Below are 23,888 nucleotides of genomic sequence, written 5' to 3'. Positions count from 1 at the left end.
TTTTGGCATGGACAGATTGGTCTTATTTCACCATTGAAGAACAGACATGTGTGTGTGCCCCCACATACCAGATCCAAAATGTGAAAATCTACAGTGCATGTGTTTCTGTATCTTCATCAAATAAATGGCATTAAAAATGAGAAAAAAAGAATCAAGCTGGGTATGGTAGTGCATGCCTTTAATCCCAGCATTCGGTAGGCAGAGGTAGGCAGATCTCCGTGAGTTCAAGGCCTGCTTGATTTACGTAGTGAATTCTAGGACAGCCAGAGTTTTGTAGGGAACCTGACTCAAAAAACCTAAGTAAATAAACAAACAAATAAGGGAACCAGTACTGGGTTTAGATAAATGGCTGGGGGAGTGGAGAGATGGGTCAGTCAGTAAAGTGCTTACCAATGCAAGCATCATGTTTGTGTTTAGATTCCCAACATCCATTTAAGAAGCTGGGCTTGGAAGAGAACATCTGTAACCCCAACACTTGTGAGGTTGGGGGAAGATGGTGAAGACAAGCAGATCTCTGGTTCTACCTAGCCAGCCAGTCTTCCAATTGAGATACCCTAATCTCATAAAGTCAAAAGCAAAAAAACAATAGAGGAAAATACCTAAAGTCCTTCTCTGCCCTTAGCCTGTATGCAGACAAATACATACACACATAAATTTTTAAAAATTAGAGGCAAATTGTGGCTAGGCATGATGGCATATACCTTTAATGACAACATTCAGGAGGAAAGGGCAAGTGTATCTCTGAGATTGAGGCCATCCTGGCATACATAGAGAATTAGAGTGTTACAAGCCAGTCAGGGCTATACAGTGAGACCTGTCCCAAAAAGAAAGGAATTACATGAGATATTTTTATAACAGTTGTGGATCGGGCACTAGGAGGTATTAAAGAATTGGGTATAATAGCATGGTAATAATGTCAAAACCAAATCTTACCTGTTACAAATGCATACTGAAGTATCTATAAACGAAAAAGTAAATATTCAGTAGAATGTATTGGAATGGCATTTTATCTGTGTTATGGTATATAGAGAAACGAGGCATGCAGTGGGTCTGTCTACAAAGGGGGTTCTCCACCAACTCTCAGGTTCTTTCATTCTGTGACCACATATTGAGCTATGTGCTATCTAACTCTTCTAGGTACTGGGGACACAATGCTAAACAAAACAGACATGTATCTGCATTATGGGGCTGACATTCACATAAGTGGAAATAATAAATAAGAAAGCAAAGAGTGGAGCTGGGGATATGGCCTAGCAATTTGAGAGCACTGGCTGCTTTTTCAGAGGACCTGGGTTTAATTCCCAGCACCCACAATTGGCAGCTCCCAGCTGTTTGTAACTCCAGCTCCAGGGGATCTGATACCCTCATACAGACATACATGCAGGCAAAACACCAATGCACATGAAATAAAAATAAATAAATCATTACATAAAAAAGAAAGCAAAGAATATCATCTGGTGATAACTTCATTATGTCAGATAGTGATCATTTCTGGAGAAAAATAGAGCAATGAAAAGGGCTGGTAAGTAAGTGGCCATGGAGAGCCACAATGAGAGGTGACTTCTGAGTACAAACCTATAGCCAGGGAAGTTGGGCGCTGTTGAGATGTCCGGATAAAGGAAGTATGCCCCAAGTGTGTCAGGACCAGCAAGGAGCCCAGTGCCAGTGCAGGGGAATGAGCAAACCTAGTCTGCCCTTGCATGCTACTAAGCTGGATCACTGTAACCAGCAGAGTAGAAATGGTTATTCGTGATGTTTTTGTTTTTCCTTTTTAGAGATTAATTTTGTGTGTGTGACATAAGTAACACAGACTCATTGCAAAAACAAAGCGCAAAAGTGCCTAATATATCTGGGGTGGTGGTTGACGCACGCCTTTAATCCCATCACTCAGGAGGGAGAGGCAGGTGGATGAATCTCTGTGAGTTTAAGGCCAGCCTGGTCTACAGAGTGAGTTCCAGGACAGGCTCCAAAGCTACACAGACAAACCCTGACTCAAAAAAAAAAAAAAAAAAACCCAAAAACAAACAAAAACACAGCAGTGCCTAATATAAAGACAAGGTATTGATTGACCTGTTTTCCCTGGAAACAATAGACAAGCACCAGCAGAGCAGGTGTGTGTGTGTGTGTTTGTAGGGATGATAGTAGAGAAAGTATAATAGTAAAAATCAGACACTACAGCAACATCAGCCATTATCAACCTGAGAAATTCAGGTTGGAGAGAAATTAAGAAGTAAATGTTGAACCTCATTGGAGCCTGGTCTGGTGGAGTGTGCCCATAATCCTAGCACAGCGGCCCAAAAAGGAGGATTGTCACAAGTTCTAGGCCAGCCTGGGCTACATAATGACATTGTCTCAAGGAAGGAGGGAGGAAGGAAGGCAGAAAGGAAGAAAGGAAAATCTCTTCCCTAAACAAACAACCAAACAAGAGCAAAGGAAAGGGGGAAACAGTGCAAGTTGCTTCTCCTGCAGAAGCCTGGAAATAACAAGCACTAGCTAAGCTTTGAAGATGGGACTGATTGCAGAGCACCATGCAGTATTAGGGCTATCTGAAATTTAGGGGACCCTTTGATTCTTTCCCCCAACTTTATATATCCCCCAACAAAAGATAGAGGCTTTTTTATTAAATTTTTTTTTAAAAAGATTTATTTATTTATTTATTTATTTATTTATTTATTTATTTATTTATTATGTATACAGTGTTCTGTCTGTCTGTATGCTTGCTGTCCAGATGAGGGCACCAGATCTCATTACAGATGGCTGTGAGCCACCATGTGGTCGCTGGGAATTGAACTCAGGACCTCTGGAAGAGCAGGCAATGCTCTTAACCTCTGAGCCATCTCTCCAGCCCTAAACTTTTTTATTTATTATGTGGTACACATGTGTATGAGGTAGGAGGCCTCATGTGGAGGTCAGAGGATGGCTTTGTGGAGTTGGTTCTCTTATCTTTTTTTTTTTTTTTTTTTGAGATTTGTTTCTCTCCATAGCCCTGACTGTGCTGTGGACCAGACAGAGATCCCCCTGCCTCTTTCTCCTGAGTGTTGGGATTAAAGGTGTGCACCACCACTGCCCGGCTCTCCTTTCATCTTTACTTGGGTTCCAGTGATCAGACTCAGCTGATTAGCTTGTATGGCAAGTACTTCTTTACCTGCTGATCCATCTTGCCAGCCTGGAGGTTTATTCTTGCTCATTGTTGAACTCAGGGAACTCTGACTGTGGGTGGGAGCGGCACACTGGAAAGCAGACTTATTCCCATGGATGTGTCCTATCTCATCTCTCCCCACCTGCTTGTGGTTCTACTGAGTCAACTGCTTAGAATTCCTTTACTCTTTAATAATAACATTAGGTATTTGCTGTTTACCAGGCTCCATCCTGAACACATGACGGGTATTAACTCATTTAATCCTCTTAGTGATCCTATGGAGATGTGTAACTTGCTGACAAAGTGCTGACTGTTGATTTCGTGCATTTCAGCAGCCTCCTGAGAGATGCTGAACTCTAGAGCTCTGACTTGGGTGGTAGTAGATTGAAAACGCCCCTGAATTCCAAGAGGCTTCAGTCACTAGGACCTCTTCTTGGGTTGGCAGCCCCATCCCAATCACAGCAGGGTAAGCTGCTGTCACAGTGGTGCTACAGGAAGGCTGTCTGCCTGGACATTGGAGTGATCCTAGCACTTGGGAGGAGCATCAGAAGTTCAAGCTCATCCATGGCTACACAGTGAGAGGCCAGCCTAGGCACAACCAGACCCTATTTCAGTGTCCTCCCCACAAACACCAAGGAAGTTTAGGAGAAAGGATATTTTGTTGATGCCATACATTATTACCTGGCCATTACTTCATAGATAATAGTTCCCAGGTTCTTTAATAATTCTTTTTATCTTTTTCTTTTTTCATCCTATAATGGATAAGTAATTTCTTTTTATTCTTTGAAATCTTCACACATTTATGTAATGTATTTTGATTATATCCATCCACTGCTCCCTTCCTCCAGCTCCTCCAGTGCCCACTGACCTTGTGTCTCTCAATTTCATGTTCTCCTGGTTTTCACCCGTTTGCTTTGTTTTTTTTCATGCATTCACACAGAAAGCTTCTTCCCTAAGAATAGGATCATATTATTTGTTTTTCAACCCCCTTTTATGGCCTTTTTATTTTATTGTTTGTTTGTTTGTTTTCATTTTTTTTTCCGTGTAGAAGGAGCTGCGGGCCGCTTCTAGCCGCTCAGCTCCAGGCCACCGGCTAGCTTTACACAAAATAATTACACGGAAACTGTATTCTTTTAAACACTGCTTGGCCCATTAGCTCTAGCCTCTTATTGGCTAACTCTCACATCTTGATTAACCCATTTCCAATAATCTGTGTAGCACCATGAGGTGGTGGCTTACCGGGAAAGATTAAGCACGTCTGACCTGGCGGCTGGCTCCATGGCGTCTGCCTCACTGCCTTCTTCCTCCCAGCATTCTGTTCTGTCTTCCCTGCCTACCTATGTTCTGACCTATCACGCCAAGCAGTTTTCTTTATTAATTAACCAATGAAAGCAACAGATAGATAGAAAACCCACCTATATCATTTCCAAGACAGGATTTTCCCCTGGCTGTCCTGGAACTTGCTCTGTAGACCAGTTAGCCTTTAACTCAGAGGTCTGCCTGCCTCTGCCTCCCAAAGGCTGGGATTAAAGGCAATCACCACCATGCCTACTTCCAGCCCTTTTCAAACAGTGCATAATGGGTTGGGTGAGATGGCTAAATGAATAAAGGTGCTTGCCACCAAATCTCACAGCCTGAGTTCAGTCTGGAGCTCATTTAGTAGGAGAGAACAGATTCCTACAAATTGTTTTGACTTCCACACGCATGTGGTGTGTGCGTGTGCATCCACACAAGAATAAACAAATGTAACAATGTTTGTTTTTGTTTTTTTTGAGACAGGATTTCTTGTAGCTTTGGAGCCTGTCCTGGCACTTGGCTTTGTAGACCAGGCTGGCCTTGAACTCACAGAGATCCACCTGTCTCTGCCTCCCAAGTGCTGGGATTAAAGGCGTGCGCCACCACTGCCCAGCTACAAATTAATGTTTTTAACATTAAAAAATACATTAGAAAGAAACTTAGAAAAAGCTAGCTCCAGCAATTAAACAATTCTTGTGCTAACATAGAAGCTAAATAAAAACAAGGCACACTTTAAAAACTTAACAGTAGCACAACCAGGTGACCCCAAATGGTATATAAATCAGTAACATCTCAGAGTTAGAGAGGGAGGTAGAAGTTGTCAGCATTGTTTCTGTGCATGGAACATTTAAATAACCTTCCCAGTTTTCTGCCTTGTCCCAGAAGACAAGTGTTAACAAGCCATTCTCCCAGCTTTAAGCTTGCAGTAAGGATTCTAGCACACCATGTGATTTGTCCAGAGAGTTAAGCATGCAATCTTGCATAGTGTTTAGAGGCTTATTACAACCTATCTCAACCTTCCCATTTACAAAATGATATCTCCCCTTTGAGCCATTAATCCTGAATATACACGTGTGCATGAGTACGTGCGTGAATGTGTGTCTGCTGTTGTTTGTTCAAAGATGTTTGTGCTAGATGATTATACCAGGCTCTGTTCAAATGGTGCTGACCAAATTAATTCCTTTGAAAGGTTATTGATAGCCTACACTATATAAAATCTTGTGTATGAACTACCTTAAGTCTGTAGAAAAAGTGAAACTTAGAATATGACTCTGAATCATTTATAGATTGATGGAAGACACTGGCTTATAAATAAAATTGGGTATTGTCTTCCATATTCATTGCTTATTAGAATTAAGACTGTCCGATGTGGAACTGAGAAATCTCCAACCTTTCTTCAGATAACATTTTATAAATGGTCAGAAAGTAATATTTTTTATATATGTATTTTATCAGATACATACACATATATCTAATATGCATATATATCAAATATCATATATCTATATTTGTGTGTGTGTGTGTGTGTGTATGTATGTGTAGGTCAGAGGGTGACCTTGGGCATTGATTCCTTTTCTCTTTCTAGATTTTGAGGCACGATATTTTTTGCATTTGCTGCATATAGTCCAGGCAAGCTATCTTGTCAGGTTTCAGATGGGACTCTTTCACTCTGTATGTTCCTCATGTTCCTGCCTCCCATGCCACTGCAGGCATGCTGGGGTTGCAGACATATGCTACCATTTCCAGCTTTTACAGTGGGTTCTGAGGATCTGAACCCAATCTCAGACCTGCATGGCAAGTGCTTTTCCTCACCTAGTCGTTTCCCTGGCCCACAGTTTATTTTTTATTTTATTTATTTATTTACCTATTTACTTTCTTACTTTTTGGGGGTTTTTTCTTTTTCGTCTCTCTTCGAGGAGGAGGAGTGGGAGGAGGCGGAGGAGGGGAGGAGGCGGGGGAGAGGAGGGGGGAGGAGAGGGGGGGAGGAGGCTCCTCCCCTCCTCTTCCTCCTCCCCCCCTCCCCTCCCCCCCCCTCCCCCTTCTCCTCCTCCTCCTCCCCCTCCTCCTCCTTCTTTTTTTTTTTTTGGTTTTTTGAGACAGGGTTTCTCTGTAGCTTTGGGGCCCATCCTGGAACTAGCTCTTGTTGACCAGGCTGGCCTCTAACTCACAGAGATCCGCCTGCCTCTACCTCCCGAGTGCTGGGTTTAAAGGCATGCGTCACCACTGCCCGGCCATCTTTTTGGTTTTTTGAGATAAGGTTTCTTTGTATATCCCTGGCTGCCCTAGAACTCATTCTATAGATCAGGCTGACCTCAAACCTGGAGATCCACCTGCCTCTGCTTCTTGAGTGCTGGGTTTAAAGGTGTGCACCACTATTGCCCAACAAAACTTTTATGAGATTTTATTTTTTATGTGTATGTTTGTTTGCCTGAATGTACATATGTGTGCCATGTGTGCAGTCTCTACAGAGCCCAGAAGGGAGGGCATTGGACTGGAACTGGAGTTACAGACAACTGCCATGAGGGTGCTGGGAATTGAACTCAGTTCCTTTGGAAGAGCAGCCAGTGTTCTTAACCACTGTGCCATTTCTGCAGACCCCAGAGTTTATTTTATTTTATTAGATTTTATTTATTTATTATGTCTACAGGATTCATGCCTGCATGTCAGAAGGCACCAGATCTCATTGTAGATGGTTGTGAGCCACCATGTGGTTGCTGGGAATTGAACGCAGGACCTCTGGAAGAGCAGCCAATGCTCTTAACCTCTGAGCCATCTCTCCAGCCCCCAAGAGTTTATTTTTAAGAGTAGTTTTAGGTTCACAACAAAATTGAGAAGATACAGAGGTTTCTCAGGTTATCTCCTGTGTTTACATGTCTCTGACCTTTCCATTGCTGCCACAGAGCAGTGCCCTTGTTAGACTTCTTTATCTCTTCGTGTGTGTGTGTGTGTGTGTGTGTGTGTGTGTGTGTGTGTGTGAACTTGCATATATCTCTCCTGAGGACTTAACCTTTCCACCTGCTAGGCAAGCAGTCTCTACCGCTGAGCTACATTCCTGGGCCCCTTTGTTGTAATTGATGAGTCCACATGTACACATCACTGTCTCTCAGAGTCTATAACTGACATTAGGGTTCACTCTGGGGGTTGTGCAATTACACATGTCTACCATCCTCGTGTCCTAGGAATAGACTCACTATCGTGTCTGTCCTCTGTCCTCTATCTAGTCATCTCTGTCTCACTTGTATCCTTTCAATGGGCCTCTACACTTAGTAGTATTCTCCTACTAATATTCCTCATGGTGTTTCATGGCTTACTAGCTCATTTAGATTATGATATATATGGTATATCATAACGTCATTTATAGTGTTGACTCATTTCCTTTGTTTTGACACATCAGTTTATTTATCACTTACCTTATAAAGGACATCTTGGTCATCACCAAGCTTTGGGAATCATGATTAGAGCTGCTGTAAACAACCAGGCTTTTCCGTGGACATAAGTTTCTACCTCTTTTGGGTAAATATCAAATGCAATAGCTGGGTGGGACAAGGGAGAATTCTCTTCTTATAAGAAAAGAGTTCTTGGGACTGGGTTTATAGTAAAGCCCTTGCCTTGTATTCTGCAAGGCCCTGGGTTTGCTTGACAGTTCTGAATTTTAAAAAAGAAAGAAAAAGAAAGTCAGTAACAAGAACCTGTAATCCCAACACTTAGGAGATAGAAGAATTAGGAGAATCAGTCATTCATGGTCATGCTCAGCTGTGTATCCAGTTGGAGGCTAGTCTGGGCTACATAAGACTTACATCTCAAATGACAAGTAAAGTGTTTGTCTAGCACACAGGAAGCCCTGAGTTTGATTTCCCAGCACATAAATTGGGCACGGTAACATATACCTGTTAATCTAACACTTGGGAATTGAAATCAGAAAAAAGAGCAGAAGTCCACGACAATCTTTAACGACATAACAAGTTCAAGGCTCACCTAGGCTATATGAGTATATAAGTCTCTGTCTCAAAAAAAAAGGAGAAAAGACTTGATAATATGTATATGTGCATTGCTAAGGTCCTGAAGGTGCTGGGTGGAGTAGAGAGCGCTATATCCTCATGCAGTGTCCGCTCCATCTTGTCATTTGACTGTCACTGTATCTTTCCAAACACCTTTTTATTGTTTTGTTTTTTGTTTTTTGAGACAGGGTTTCTCTGTAGCTTTTGAGCCTCTCCTAGAACTAGCTCTTGTAGATCAGGCTGGCCTCGAACTCACAGAGATCCACCTGCCCCTGCCTCCCGAGTGCTGGGATTAAAGGCGTGCACCGCCACTGCCCGGCTTCTTTCCAAACATCTTATATAAACTGGCAAATGTAAAACAAGTCAGAAAAGTATAGAGCACCACTCTTGCTACAAAGGAGCAGCCAGTATGTTCTCATGATGCTGAAGATGATAAGACATAGACATATGTAGACATAAGACGTATGGATTTTACATTCGTTTCTCACCCCATCACTGATGCTAATGCTAATTTCCTTCTTTGGTAGGTAGTGGATTTTGTAGCAGCAACACTGCAGAGAGCGTGCGCAAGCCTGGCTCATGAGGCAGAGAGCACCGTGGAATCCCAGACACTGAGCCTGTCAATGGGGCTGGTGGCTGTCATGCTGGGAGGGGCTGTTCAGGTGAGTTGTAGGTATGAGCAAAGCTTGAATTTTTGAGTAGGGACGAGAACCTGCTGCCTTTCTTCCATACCTTCATGGAAAACAAGAATTGATACTGCACTCAGGAGAACCAGGGTGACCAACTTGGGTTGTTAATGAGAGTCATCTCTAACATAGACAGCAAGCATGCTATTTCACATTGACCTGCCAGCATGTCACTGTCAAAAGGATAGGGCTCTTTCCTGCATAGAACAAACTTGTTTTGGAAACTTTGAGTGTTTTGTGCCTGAGGCAGACGTTCAGTTCTTTGACTCCAAAGAGTTGGTGGGAAATCCTTAGCAACCTCTTGGCTGCTCAGATGGCACCTGTTTTGCACGGTTCCACTTAGCTCAGGACCCATAGTTTAGCCCATATAGTGCAATATACTCAAGCCTGCTGCCAGTCATTTTTAAGAGTTTTGTTTTGGCCAGGTGGTGGTGGTGCAGGCCTTTAATCCTAGCACTCGGGAGGCAGAGGCAGGCGGATCCTCTGAATGCAAGGCCAGCCTGATACACAGAGCGTGTTCTAGGCGTGGCTCCAAAGCTACAGAGAAACCTGTCTTGAATTCCCCTCCCCCCAAAAAAGAGTTTTGTTTTGTTTTGTTTTTGTTTGATGCAGAGTCTCATGTAGCCTAGGCTGGGCTTGAATTCAATATGACATTGATGATATTCCTTCCTACCTCCTAGGCATTAGGACAGCAGGTGTGCACCACTATGGCCAGCTTAGTTCATGTGGTTTTTACATAGTTAGTTTTTAAGATCTATTTCTATTTTTAAATTGTGTGTGTATGTGTGTGTCTATGTGTACATGAGTGCAGGTGCCTCCTGAGGCTGGAAGATGGTGTCAGAGCCCCTGGAGCTGGGTTTGCAGACAACTGTGAGCTACCGATGTGGGTCCTGGGAGCAAGCACACAGGTCCTCTGCAAGAGCAGTCCACTGCCATTCTTCCAGCCCTAATTTATAGTTTTTTAATTTATTCATTCAACCACTATTGATTGCATATTTGTCACATGATAGATCTGAGAACATAGCAATGGACAAGACAGACGTGGCCTATACCTCACACATTAGTCCATGAAGAGAGGCACACCCAGAATGACCATTTAAAAATATGATTAGAATTGAATGGAATGCCCCCCCAAAAGAGGGAAGGGGGCCATGAGAACGTAACATCTATTAGAATTGAATGGAATGCCCCCAAAAAGAGGGAAGGGAGCCATGAGAATGTAACATCTAAGCTAGGCTGAGAGGTCTTCAGTGAGCGAAGAAAAAATATGATTAGAATTAAATGGAACGCCCCCAAAAAGAGGGAAGGGGGCCATGAGAACATAACATCTAAGCTAGGCTGAGATGTCTTCAGTGAGGAAGGTCTCCACTAGGCCTGAAGGAGGCACAGGTGTTTGAGTGTGGCGTGCATGGAACAGGTGGAAGAATCCTTTCAGTTACAGAAACTCGTGGCAAAGGCTCAGAAGCAGAGAAAAGCTTGGTTTTTTTTAGCATTGATGGAAAGCCAGCGTAACTGAGCTCTGGAGCCCAGGGGACAGCGCTGGCAAAGGCTAAGGATAGGCTGGGCTAGAGCATGCTGGTCAGGTGTCACAGTAGGTTAGGAGGCTGCAAGAAAGCAGGACAGTCTCAGAGCAGGTTATGAAATCAGACTCATGAGCAGGAGCCCTTGGGGAATGCATTTTGAGTCTGAGCATTCAAATAGGATTTGATTTTTGATGTATTAGAATTTGCCTTTCTCTTATTTTTTTGCTCTGTGGTTCTGGAGATTAAACCCAGGGTCTTTCACACACACACACACCCCCACCCCCACCCCGTGCTACATCTCCAGCCTTCTAAGAAGCATACCCGGCTAGCCTGTGTCCCAGACTACAACATTATGTTTCAGTGTCAAAAGGTGGCTCCCTCCTGCCTGTTCTTAAGGAGAAAAAGACTTCATCTGTGCTGGTTGTCAGTGTGAATCCCATTTCTTACTGGATTTCCTTAGCATTCCTAATTTTATATTTCACACGTCATTTGACAAAATAAGTTTGGCTAAGGTTCCAGAGCCATATTAGATGTGACAAGGAAGGGTTCACAGATGGAATAGCTTAAAGTTGGATTGTTAGTGGATTTAATTAGTTTAGTTGAGTTTTGTTTTTCTTGTTGAATATTAATTTTGATAGTCTATACTTTGAAAGCCTAGCTTGTGTGCATGTGTTGTAGTTTAGTACTTATTTCAGACAATATAACACATGGACGATGAACCACAGAGCTCTCCCACCTCCCTTCTAGAAGCTTCTTGTTGGAGGCTGCTGTATTCACTGGCCAGGCCTGGCTTGTGGCATCTGGACAGCCCTTGCCTGTCCCTGCCCTGCTGTGAGCCATCCTGGCTCCCTCGACTCTGCAGTTTAAGTGAACATAAACACATCACTCTCTTTACTTATGCCCTAGATTTGCTAAAATTTTGTTTCCTGCTTGATTAATGGTTTTTCAAGACAGGGTATCTCTGTAGCTTTGGAGCTAGCTCTGGAACTAGCTCTTGTAGACCAGGCTGGTCTTGAACTCACAGATATCCGCCTGCCATTTATTGTAAGTTTTTTTTACCCTGTTCTTTTTGAGGCAGGTTTCTCTGTGTAGCCCTGGCTGTCCTGGAACTTGCTCTGTAGACCATGAACTTAGAAATCCACCTGCCTCTGTCTCCTGAATGCTGGGATTAAAGGCATGTGCCACCACACCTGGCAAGGACTTCTTTTTTACATTTTATTTTAGATTTATTTTATTTTATGTGTATGAATGTTTTACCTCCATATATGTATATGTACCACATGTATACCCAGTGCCCAAGGAGGTCAGAGAGGGTTGTAGGATTTCCAGGAACTGGAGTTTGGATGGATCTGAGCCACCACATGGGTGCTGAGAATTTGAGTCCGGTTCTCTGGAAGAGTAGTCAGTGCTCTTAACCGCAGAGCTCTCTCTCCAGCCCTGTAAAGGCTCCTTAGTGATGCTAGATTTTGTTTCGTATTCACAATAAAGCCACACTTGAAAACTGTGGGGTTAGTTGACTACTGTCACTCTAAGTCTTTGCTTTAGAGCCTGGAACACCGAGCTCTACATACTCCCTGTTAGGAGTCATTGTTTTGGCTAATGAAACAGAGCCTAACAGCATCAGGGCCTTTCTTCATTCCTTTCTAAGTCATGTAATTAAGGTGACTATTAAAACTTCACGTCCGGGAAAAGAGTTAATTTGGAGAAAGTGCAGGTTTAAGATTGCTAACAAAACGACTGTAATTCCATACTCACTTTCTAAATTCCAGGCTTGGTCATCAGTAAAAGTAGCACGTTGGGGAGTCTCTCCTGTCCCCTTAGGGAGCAGTTTCTGCTTGATGTTGCAGAGCTGGTGGGCCCACTGTTGCCCTGGTTGGTGAAGCTGAATAGACCATTCTAGCCTTAGGATACACTGAAGCCATATTGTGGCATGGTAGCAATGGAATGTATTGCTAAAGGCTGGACTCCCAACCTTTAAGCCCAGATGTTGTAGTGAGGTTCATTAGCTAGATACCAAAGGTGTATCTTTTCTCTAAAGGGACAGTCGTCTTTAGCTATTTAGTTCTTCTTGTGTCTTTCCTTTCCTTTCCCTTTATTCCTTCTATTCATTCATACTTTCTACCTTCCTTTCTTTCCAAAGGCTATTGCTTACTAGTAAAAGAAAGTTTCCCTAAGGACTATAAAGATGGCTCAGAGGTAAAGAGCTCTTGTTGCTCTTGTAGGATGGTTCCTGGCACCAACATGGTGCCTCACAACAATCTATAGCTCCAGTTCCAGGGGACCTGATGCTCTTTTCCGGTCTCCAGAGGCACTGTGCTCATGTGGTGTACAGACATACACGCAAACAAAACACTCATACTCATAAACCCCAAACATTGTGCTAAGAATGTGCCTGTGTTTTAGGTGTAGTTGACTTACATTTCAGAACCATAGCAATCTCAGGGATTCTGTGGAATGGTGGTGAACAAACTAGGGAGTCTGCCACAGAGTGGGAAAGCAAAGTGAGGGTATTCCTGTTGTGAACCTGTTCATTCAGCAAGGAGAGTTGACTGGTTCCACTTCTGTCCTTCCTCCCCTTCACTGGAATGGACATGCTCTCTATAGAATATCATTCATTCTTAATTGCTGTTGCCACTTGAGCAGGCATTTCCTGCTTTCTGGTCATTGTTAATAAGCCTGCTACAGCAGCTAGTAAACAGCACGGATGGATGGACAAATGGCAGGAAGAAAAAGAAAGGAGAAGAGTATTTTTAGGTAAGGAGGCAGTTTTGTTTTTTTCTTATTTTTTTCTTTTCTTTTTAAATGTTTATCAAAGGGCATAGGCTTTTAAAAGTTTAAAAACATTGCCCTTTCCCTTACTGGACAACTATCAGACATCAGTACACCATGGATGTGTTGGGAACATTTGTCATGTGTTTCTACAGGAAAAGAAGACCACACATAGTGTTTTCACGGGCATTTTTGTTTGTTATTTCCTAGGAAGCCTAAATGTTTCTCAGAATTTCAAGCATTTATAGGTAGGTGGTCATTGCCTGTAAAAACCCTTATTTAGAATGCACAGTACCTTCAACCAGGACCCTGCACAAGCTAAGATACTGCTATATCCCTTGCCTTGATTTTGTATCTCCTTGTGACCATTTGTACATCAAAAGCTAAAGGAAGATGCTAGGTGTCTTGCTCTGTCACTTTATGCCTATTCCCTTGAAGCAGAGTCTCTCCTTGTCTCTCCCTCCTAGCTCTGAGATCAGGCACATGTGCAGCCATTCCCAGATTTTACATGGCTGCTGAGGATTCAAACTCCGGTCCTCGTGCTTACTCAGTGAATGTTCTTACCTGCCGAGTCATCTGCTCAGTCCCTAATTTTATATCTTTTCAGAAAATGATCTTTCAGCATCAATAATATGACTCAGCAGACAAAGGCACTTGCTACACAAACCTGAAGACCTGATTTTAATCCCTTGAACCCATGTAAAAGTGGAGGAAGAGAAACTACTCCACAAAATTGCCCTCTGACCTACAGTTGCATGAAGAGGCACTGTGCCCCACAGCAATACACATGTGCACATAACATACACATGCACAAATATATTTTTAAATGATCTCTTAGTTATATAAAAACTAGTTGTCTGCAGTGCCTTCTGCATTTGAGATTAAGTCATCTAAATATGGAGTTATCTTCATTGTGTTCACTTAAAAACATTGTTAAAGATTTTCAGAGCCTTATTTCTGTTGTTACCAGTGTCCTGTGAAGGTTTTTGTTTTGTTTTGTTTTGTTTTTGTTTGTTTGTTTTTAATTTGCTTTAAACTACTACAGATTTGATATAAATGCTTCCAAGAACTAGAGTCTAGCCAGGTATGGTGGTACACACCTTTAATCCCAACACTTGGGGGGCTAGGGGGCAGAGGCAAGGAAATATCTGTGAGTTCAAGGCCAGTTTGGTCTTCATGGTGAGTTCCAGGACCGCCAGTACTCTGTAGAGAGACCCTGTCTCAATAAACAACAAAGCGGCCGGGCAGTGGTGGCGCGTCCTGTGATACCAGCAGTCAGGAGGCAGAGACAGGCAGATCTCTGTGAGTTCAAGGGCAGCCTGGTCTACAGAGCAAGTTCCAGAACAGCCAGAGCTCTTACATAGAGAAACCCTGCTTCTGAAAAAGAAAAACAAACAAATACCCAACAAAACAAAAAGATACAGAATCTTTCAGGACTGCCAACACCCAAAAATCTAGCAGAAATAAGTATTTTTTAAGAGTCCTTTATTATTTATTTGTATGTGTATATAAGAGTGTGTATGCACATGTGTATACCTATGTGTGTACAGAGGCCAAAACAGGGTATGAAGTGTCCTGTATCACTCGATTTATTGCTTTGAGGCAGGGTCTCTCTGCTATGTTAGACGTCAGGAAGCCCTAATAATCCTCCTGTTTTCACCCTACTTGGAGCTAGGATTATAGGTGTACATGGAAAATGCAGTTTCTGTGTGGATGCTGGGATTTGAACTTTGGTCCTCTTGATTATGCAGCAGGTGCTCTTAACTCCAGAGCCACCCCTTCAGTCCCAGGAAGCAGTATTAAAGGATGGTTTTTAGGCAAAAATATAATTTTCTTTTGTTTTTGTTTTTGTATTTTTGAGACAGGCTTTCTCTGTAGCTTTGGAGCCTGTCTTGGTTCCAAATTTTGTAGACCAGGCTGGCTTTGGACTCATGGAGATTTGCCTTTCTCTGCCTCTTGAGTGCTGGGATTAAAGGTATGCACCACTACTGCCCAGCTAAAATTTAATTTTTATATTCCAAAATATGACTTTTTGTTTATTTTGTTTTATTTTATTTTTGATAAAGGATCCCAGGCTGTTTTAGAATTCATGTAGCCCTAGCTAGTCTTGAACTCAGGGTAGTTCTCCTGCTCCAGAGTCCCCGTTGTTATGACAGACATGAGCCACACTGCCTGGACTGCAGTTTCTTCACTTTACACTATGTTCTGGTTTGTGATTCTGGGCATCCTTCTTAAGTGTCTGTTTCAAATGTAGGAACTAATTGGCACTTTATCTCAGGGTTACTGTTATGTGTGCTTGTTAACTTAGAAAAGTGCCTGTATGTGGACAGTGTTCAGTAAATGTTAGCTGTACTTAGTTAGCCAATAGTTCTTCAGTGTTTGTCCTTGCATTTGTGCTGACTGCACCATGAACATGCCATGATTGTTACTCCTTATATTCACTTCTTAACATTTTACACATTAATTTTGACTATTTTTAAATTTTCATTTTATAGTTGAAGTCAAGTGATTTTGCAGTCCTGAAGCAGCTGCTGCCTCTTTTGGAGAAGGTCTCTAATACATACCCTGACCCTGTCATCCAAGAACTCGCTGTTGATCTCCGAATTACCATCTCTACTCACGGAGCCTTTTCCACAGAGGCTGTCAGCATGGCTGCCCAAAGTACTCTGAACAAAAAAGACCCAGAATGGAAAATAGAGCAGCAACAAACCAGTCATGACGCACTCAGAGAAGTAGCTCAAGACCACCAGGAACAAGAGCAGGACCCTCCCAAAACAGACCAGGAGTCTCATGAGCCTGGCACTGCGGCAAGTCAGCCACATAGAGATATAACCTCAGAGCAGCTCCAGGAGGTTCTCCTGTCAGCCTGCGAGCCCCAGATTCCAACCCGGGCTGCTGCCCTGCGCACCCTTTCCCGCTGGGTAGAGCAGAGAGAAGCGATAGCCCTCAAGGATGGAAAGAAGCTTCTCCAGGTGAGTAGAACGCACTGCCCTGACACGTGATGACACGGTGCAGACAGCAGCCCAGGAACAGACATTCATTTTGGGGACTTTGTTTGCTGTTGTTTTGAGACAGGATTTTACTGTGGAGCCCTGGTTGGCCTTGAGCTCACAGAGATGGACTCTGCCTCCTGAGTGCTGGGATTAAAGGTGCATGTCACCATGACCAGCCTAACTCAGGTGTCTCTTAATCACTGATCGTGTGTCTCGCACCATCCTGGGTTATCCTCCAGGAATTTATATTGTTGAGAGGTCAGATTGAGGTAGGAAGGGTATAGAAGACCACATGGGGCTGCTCAATGGAACATGGATAGGGTGCCAGCATTTTTATGTATGAGCAATGTGGTGGGTAGTCAGAGAAAAATCTGGGAGAGGTTGATTTTTATATGTCTTGAACAAACTGGCCAAGTGTGGGCGTGTAAAAGACAGGCAGTGGGCCAGCATGAGCCAATTCACAGAGATGGGAGGATACCCATCCTAGGTAAGCCTCACCTTTAACTGGATCTCTCTTTAGAGGGGTGCTGGATCTAATTGGCTCTCCTCTACTCTTCTGCCTCCTTCACAGAAAAAAAAAAAACTGTCTTGATGTTCTAAACTAATATAGCAGAGTGCATATTGCTTAGATGGGACCTTTCCCTTTTTTGGAAGTCTTTGGGACTTGAATGTGAGGTACAAATAAGAACAAGGGACCTGGAAACTACTGCCTAGGGCCCCATCTCAACTTCCTGGACAGCACATTGAACCTTTCTGAGCCTTGTTAGTAATGACAGTGATCTAGCTATTTGTATAGCCCTTGGGCTGCTAATTATAATTCTGATGGAAAACATCTATTTTAGTTAGTATGATACTGGAAGTATTGTATAATAATGTCTGCTCTTTGTTGAACAAGTCATGTACCTTACTGGCACTGTCTCTTATTCTCACAACTTTGGTATTGTGTTATCCTCATCTTACAGATAAAATGCAGACATATGCCAATGATTTTCTGTCAGGGAAATGATACTGAACTCAGAAATCTTCTTTGAGTAACTGTTAGCCCCCAAGGATCCTGTGGAATGCTAGTTTAGATAATGCATGTTGGGACCACCTTTGGAATTTCCTTTACCTGCATTTCATCTCCATCTGCTATGTTCACTAAGTTTTGCCAATTGTTTTTTGCGAAGAAGTTCATAAAATATATCCCTTATTTGTGATTCGTGTGTGTGTGTGTGTGTGTGTGTGTGTGTGTGTGTGTGTGTCTGCGTGTGGCATGTATGTGTATGCAGGTGTGGAGGCCAGATGTCAACTCTGGGTGTCCTCCTCTTCCACTCTACATCTTATTTTTGAGAGTGTCTCTCAATGGACCTGGAACTCACCAACTGGTTAACTGGCTGCCTAGCAAGCTTCTGTGATGCTCTGTCTCCACCTATCAGTGCTGAGCTTTGCAAGAGGGTGCTGAAGAGCCTTAGTCTTCACACTTGCTCGGCAGGCACTTTATCCACTGACTCATCCCCAGCCCCTAGTCGTCTCCTATTTTGTTTTTCTTTTCTTTTTTTTTTTTTTTATTTTTGAGACCAAGCCTCAGGTAGTCCAGGCAATTCTTGACCTTGGCACATAGCCAAGGTGATCCTGAAGCCCAGATCTTCTTGCCTCTGTCTCCAGGGGCTGGGATTGCAAGAGTGTCCCATCATGCTAGACATAACTTTGAATTTTTGAAACAGGGTCTCATGTAGCCCAGACTGATCCTCTACCTGTACCTCCCAAGTGCTGGGATTACAGGTGTGCACCACCACACTCTTGTCCCTTTTATTCTTTAAATTAGTTTTTGGTTATCTTGCAAGAAAATGTGTTTTATTGTAAAATTTTTGTATGCCCATATTATTATTTTTATTTATTTATTTAGTTTTTTTTTTTTTAGATAGGGTTTCTCTGTGTATCTCTGGCTGTCCTGGAACTCATTCTGTAGACCAGGCTGGCCTCGAACTCACAGAGATCCTGTTTCTGCCTCCCTGAGTGTTGGGATTAAAGGCGTGCACCACTACTACCTGGCTGTATTTTATTATTATTTGTCCCCTGCATTTCTTTTCTCATTGCTATGACAAAACACCTGACAAGCAATTTAAGGAAGAAGGGATTGATTCATGGTTCATAGTTTGAGAATACAGTCCATGATGGCTGTGGAATCATGGGAACGGGTTTGAGCCACCTTGTGTCTGCAATCAGGAAGCAGAGACAGGTGAATGCTCAGCTCCTTTTCTTCTATAAAAAGAACAAACAAACATGTTTTTGTTACATTTCAATTTTTATTTTGTGTGGTGGGGTGGGTGAGGTGTGTGGGCCCCACAGTGAGCGTACGGTGACCAGGGGACGAATTTGGTAAGGAGCCGGTTCGCAGGGCCAGATTCAGATTGTCTCTTAGCAGCTGTCTCTGCCTGCTTCTAGCTCACTGACTTCCTTTCTTCTTCTTTTTTGTATCATGAAAAAAATCCCTTTTTTTTAATTAATATTTATTGAGCTCTACATTTTTCTCTGCTCCCCTCCCTGCCTCTACCCTTCCCCTTTCAACCCTCCCCCAAGGTCCCCCTGCTCCCAATTCACTCAGGAGATTTTGTCTTTTTCTACTTTCTACTTCCCATGTAGATTAGATCTATGTGAGTTTCTCTTAGTGTCCTCATTGTTGTCTAAGTTCTCTGGGATTGTGGTTTGTAGGCTGGCTTTCTTTGCTTTATGTTTAAAAACCACCTATGAGTGAGTACAAGTGATAATTGTCTTTCTGTGTCTGGGTTACCTCACTCAAAATAATGTTTTCTAGCTCCATCCATTTTCCTGCAAAATTCAAGGTGTTGTTATTTTATTTATTTATTTATTTTGCCCTGTAGTACTCCATTGTGTAAATATACCACATTTTCCTTATCCATTCTTTGATCGAGGGGCATTTAGGTTGTTTCAAGGTTCTAATTCCTTTCTTCTTTTGATTCAGTCCAGGACCCCAGCTTGTGGAGTAGTGCCACCCACAGTTAGGGTGGGTCTTCCACCTTAATGAGCCCAGTCGAGAAATTCCCTTATCGATGTGCCCAGAGGTTTGTTTCTGTGGTTACTAAATCTCATCAAGTTGGCACTCAAGATTAGCTATCATACCTCCCTCAGCTGTCCTCCCGGCCCACTCCTGACCCTTGCTGACTCCTTTCTTTCCCCAGACGAAACCCATGCTTTCATGGAGTGTATGTTTTATAACCATCTCTTGTACCTCTCTTTTCTCTACCTTTTAGACCTCTTGTCTTAGTTAAGGTTTCTATTGCTGTGACCAAAAGCAACTTTGAGGAGAAAAGGGTTTATTTGGTTTTCATATCCTAAGTCACAGTCTGTTTAGGGACGTCAAGGCAACAGCTCAAGGCAGGACCCGGGAGGCAGGAACGGATGCAAAAGCCATGGAGCAGTTCTAGTTCTGCCTACTGGCTGTCCCCCTCTGCCTGCTCGGCTAGCTTTCTTATAGCACCCAGAACCACCGGCTCAGGAGTGGCGCCACTCACAATGTGCTGGGCCTCCCACAAAATGCCCTCCAACTTTGCCTATAAGACCAATCTGGTGATGGACATTTTCCCAATTGCAGGTCTGTTTTCCCATATAACCCTAGCTTTTGTCAAGTTGGGGGGAAAAAAAAAACCAACAAGGAAAGAAAGAAGAAAATAGCAATGAGGACACCTGTCAATTCTTTTTCTGTGAAGTCTTTGAGATATTTCTTATATTTTATTCTCATGGCTCTGACTCTGTATTGTTTCCCTCACTCCATATGCAGCCCCAGTGTTCTCCAACCCAGTCATCATCGCATCTGGTCTTCAGCTCCCCTCAGTAGTGTAGACACCAAGCATGAAGTTGAGACCAGATTCTGTTGAGCAAAAGACCCTGAGTGGTCCATGAGTAGGCACTCCTGCCTTCCCTAGACAGCAAGCAGAAGGAATTTGAGCACATGCTCCGTATTAGGGTCTAAATTTAGCATGCATCATAGTGTCCCTAGGTAGACCGTACTGCATTTGACACCCTGATAAGTGCCTCCTTTGGGAAAGAATGAGAGTGCTTTCTTAGCAGTGTCAATCACAGGGCTACAGTTTCCAGGACTTAAAAAAAAGTGGTGTAGACATGAAATCGCCTCTGTAATAAAGCCATCATCTCTCCCTTGCGACCCCACGTGCTGGTAGCTCAGAGGACAGGATCACCTGTGTTGAAATGTGGTCCAGCTGGGCCAGCACAGAAAAGTGTTGAGGATTCTTCTTAAAAAGGTTTATGGATATTACTGTGTGTGAGCATGATGAATATAGAGTGTGAGTGTGGCACACACGTGCTGCCGTGTGTCTGTGGAGTCTGTGGGAGTGTGAGTGTGGGCACACGTGCTGCCGTGTGTCTGTGGAGGTCTGTGGGAGTGTGGCACACACGTGCTGCCGTGTGTCTGTGGAGTCTGTGGGAGTGTGGGCACACGTGCTGCCGTGTGTCTGTGGAGTCTGTGGGAGTGTGGGCACACGTGCTGCCGTGTGTCTGTGGAGTCTGTGGGAGTGTGAGTGTGGGCACACGTGCTGCCGTGTGTCTGTGGAGTCTGTGGGAGTGTGGGCACACGTGCTGCCGTGTGTCTGTGGAGTCTGTGGGAGTGTGGGCACACGTGCTGCCGTGTGTCTGTGGAGTCTGTGGGAGTGTGGGCACACGTGCTGCCGTGTGTCTGTGGAGTCTGTGGGAGTGTGAGTGTGGGCACACGTGCTGCCGTGTGTCTGTGGAGTCTGTGGGAGTGTGGGCACACGTGCTGCCGTGTGTCTGTGGAGTCAGAGGATAACTTTGGTAGTTGGTTTTCTTCTATTATCATAGGACTGAGGGACCAAACTCGGGTTCCCAGGTTTGCACATCAAGTCTTTACCTGTTGATTATTCTTATATGTGTTGATTTCTATAACTAGTGCTGGTATATACTTGATAACTTTAAGAAGTTTCGCCCCCTAATCTCCCTCCCCCCTTAAACTGTTAGAGAAATTGGACTTCAAGCAAATAAACCATCCCCTCACATGGTTGGTTCTATGTCAGACAGTTTCTACCAAGAAGAAGAGAATGTACTCCTCAGAGACAGTGGATAAAGGGCTCCATGTCTTTTTGCTCTTTGAGAATCATCTTACCCTGTTTTGTGCTTCCAGATATTCTTGGAGAACTTGGAACATGAAGACACTTTTGTGTATCTGTCTGCAATTCAGGGTAAGCTATTGTGGACCAAAGATGGCGTCGTGTTTACTTGAGGGATACAACCACCAGATATGACTGGTCATTTTGTCCACTTTCCACTTCCTACGTGGGATACTCTGGGTGATAATAATGGCATTCTAGGGTTCTTAGAGAGTTTCAATGTCTCATAATGATGAAGTTTTATGTTTACTTTATCATTCTGTAGATTAAATGCCATTTCCTTGGTTGAGAGAGGTAAAGAACAGTGCATCCATAAACCCTTGCAATGTAACCTTTTATGGGGCCAGTGAGATGGCTCGGCAGGTAAAGGCACAGGCCCTAAGCCAGGACCCACATGGTGGAGGGGAAGAACTGCAAGTTGTCCTCTGATCGTCATGGGACACACATGGGCATGTACACATACATACACACACACACACACACACACACACACCACAAAGTTTTGAGTTTTCAAATGTTTTTGGTTTCATTTTAATGGTTTCTGTTTTGTTATTTTGGGTGATTTTTTTTTTTTCTGATTTTGTTTTTGGTGTGGGGTGTTGAGAGCTAGGGAGTAAATCTAGGTCCTCACACATTCACAAGTAAGCACCACCCTCAGCTTCAGTTATTTAATATTTCTTCATTTAAGAAGACACACACACACACACACACACATACACACACACGGGGTGGAGAGGTGGCTTAGCAGCTGAGTGCATACTGTGTCCCTGCATTCATGTTAGGCACCTCACAATGACATGTAACTCTAGCTCTAGAGGATCTGATACCCCCTTTTGGCCTCTGTGAGCATTGCATATATGCAATACCCATACCCATATACATAAATAAATAATAAAAATCAAGACACATATGGAGCCATATGTGGTGACACACATCTTTAATGTAGCATTCAGGAAACAGAGGTAAGACTTCCAGGCCAGCCTGGGTATATAGAGTGAGTTTCAGGACAACCAGAGTTATAGAATAGGGAGACCCTGTCTCAAAAACCCTAAAAACAAACAAGCAAACAAGTCATATAGAGCAGGAATATAGCTCAGTGGTAGAGCATTTGCTTAGCATGTATAAATCTCCCTACACTGGGGAGAAAACATGGAAATCATTTTATTTCTTCTCTGAGGTTCTTTGTTCTCCACACTTCTATTGGTTTATAGATTCCAGAACTAGAAGAGAATAGGATCAGAATCACAGTGAGAAAGCTAGAGTTGCCTCAGTTTCCTTTGATGCAGAACTGGGATTCTGGAGGCAGACTGCCTAAGTACACTGCTTCTCAGCTGCACAGGTTTTGGCAATGACGTTAGGCCTCCTGGGCTCCAGCTTCTTATCTGTTAAATGGAACTCAGTGTGTGCATTAGTTATTTTTCCTCATTGTTACAAAATACCTGACAAAAAAAGCACCTTAAGAAAGGAAGTGTTGCCGGGCAGTGGTGGCGCATGCCTTTAACCCTGGCACTCAGGAGGCAGAGGCAGGCAGATCTCTGTGTTCAAGGCAGCCTGATCTACAGAGGGAGTTTCAGGACAGCCAGAGCTACATAGAAAAGCCCTGTCTTAAAAAGAAAGAGTAGGGGAGAGGAGAAAGACAGAAAGGAAAAAGAAAAGGAAGTGTTTGTTCTGGCTTACAATTTGAGAGTATATTCCATCCAGACGGGGAAGGCATGACAATAAGCAGAAAGAGGATTAAGGGAGACAAAATGACCACCCCAGAGGCAAGAGGACAACTAGGAGAGTTGAGAATTTCCAGAGAAAGTAATTGACCTGCAGCTGTGGAGGTCAGACAGGCTGGGGCTCATGCAGGTGCATGGAAGCCCCGTGAGACTACAGCCATGAAGTGACACTTAAGGAAACCAGAGAAACCAGTGACTGGAGAAGCCAGGACACCTCTAAATATAAGCCTCAGACACCAAGTCACCTGTGCTTTTCCAAGGAGATGGTTTTCACAGACTTTCTTGTCTGTTTTCAGGTCTGAGCTTTTGAAAGTGGTGTGTCATTCTAATGTGGCAACATTGCTGCCTGGCAAAAGCTCGGCTTATTAACCCATTGATCTCATTAGCCTCTGGGTCTCCTATAAAAACTGCAGCTGTTGGTGCTGCGTGTGTTTTCGGTGGTTTTAATTGGTGTGCTAATCAGTTAGTGATGAATAACGGGACAGGTAGGGGGAGGTGGAATTTCTGTTCTGCCTCCCCAAGATGGACAAGATTGAACTAACTGATGTTTTTGGTGTCAGTTATATGTACTTAAAAGCCAAGGCCTTAAGTGAATTCCCATTAAGAGAAGCAGGAGGTGAAT

The 23,888-nt window shown here is 43.4% G+C and overlaps 1 protein-coding gene across 4 annotated transcripts in view; it reads left to right on the top strand.

Moving 5' to 3' along the window:
• Tango6 (transport and golgi organization 6 homolog) overlaps positions 1 to 23,888 on the top strand; it is a 166,055-nt gene that overhangs the window by 47,647 nt on the left and 94,520 nt on the right. For all 4 annotated transcript variants that reach the window (XM_038313299.1, XM_038313297.1, XM_038313300.1 and 1 more), the window contains 3 exons: positions 8,961 to 9,095; positions 15,907 to 16,383; positions 21,560 to 21,617. In XM_038313299.1, the coding sequence (XP_038169227.1) occupies positions 8,961 to 9,095; positions 15,907 to 16,383; positions 21,560 to 21,617 (670 nt within the window). The remainder of the gene's footprint in view (positions 1 to 8,960; positions 9,096 to 15,906; positions 16,384 to 21,559; positions 21,618 to 23,888) is intronic.

This window comes from Arvicola amphibius, chromosome 15 (genome assembly GCF_903992535.2).
Source record: "Arvicola amphibius chromosome 15, mArvAmp1.2, whole genome shotgun sequence".
Lineage (NCBI taxonomy): Eukaryota > Metazoa > Chordata > Mammalia > Rodentia > Cricetidae > Arvicola > Arvicola amphibius.
The sequence above is the reverse complement of the archived record's forward strand: the minus strand, read 5'-3'. Positions and strand labels throughout refer to the sequence as shown.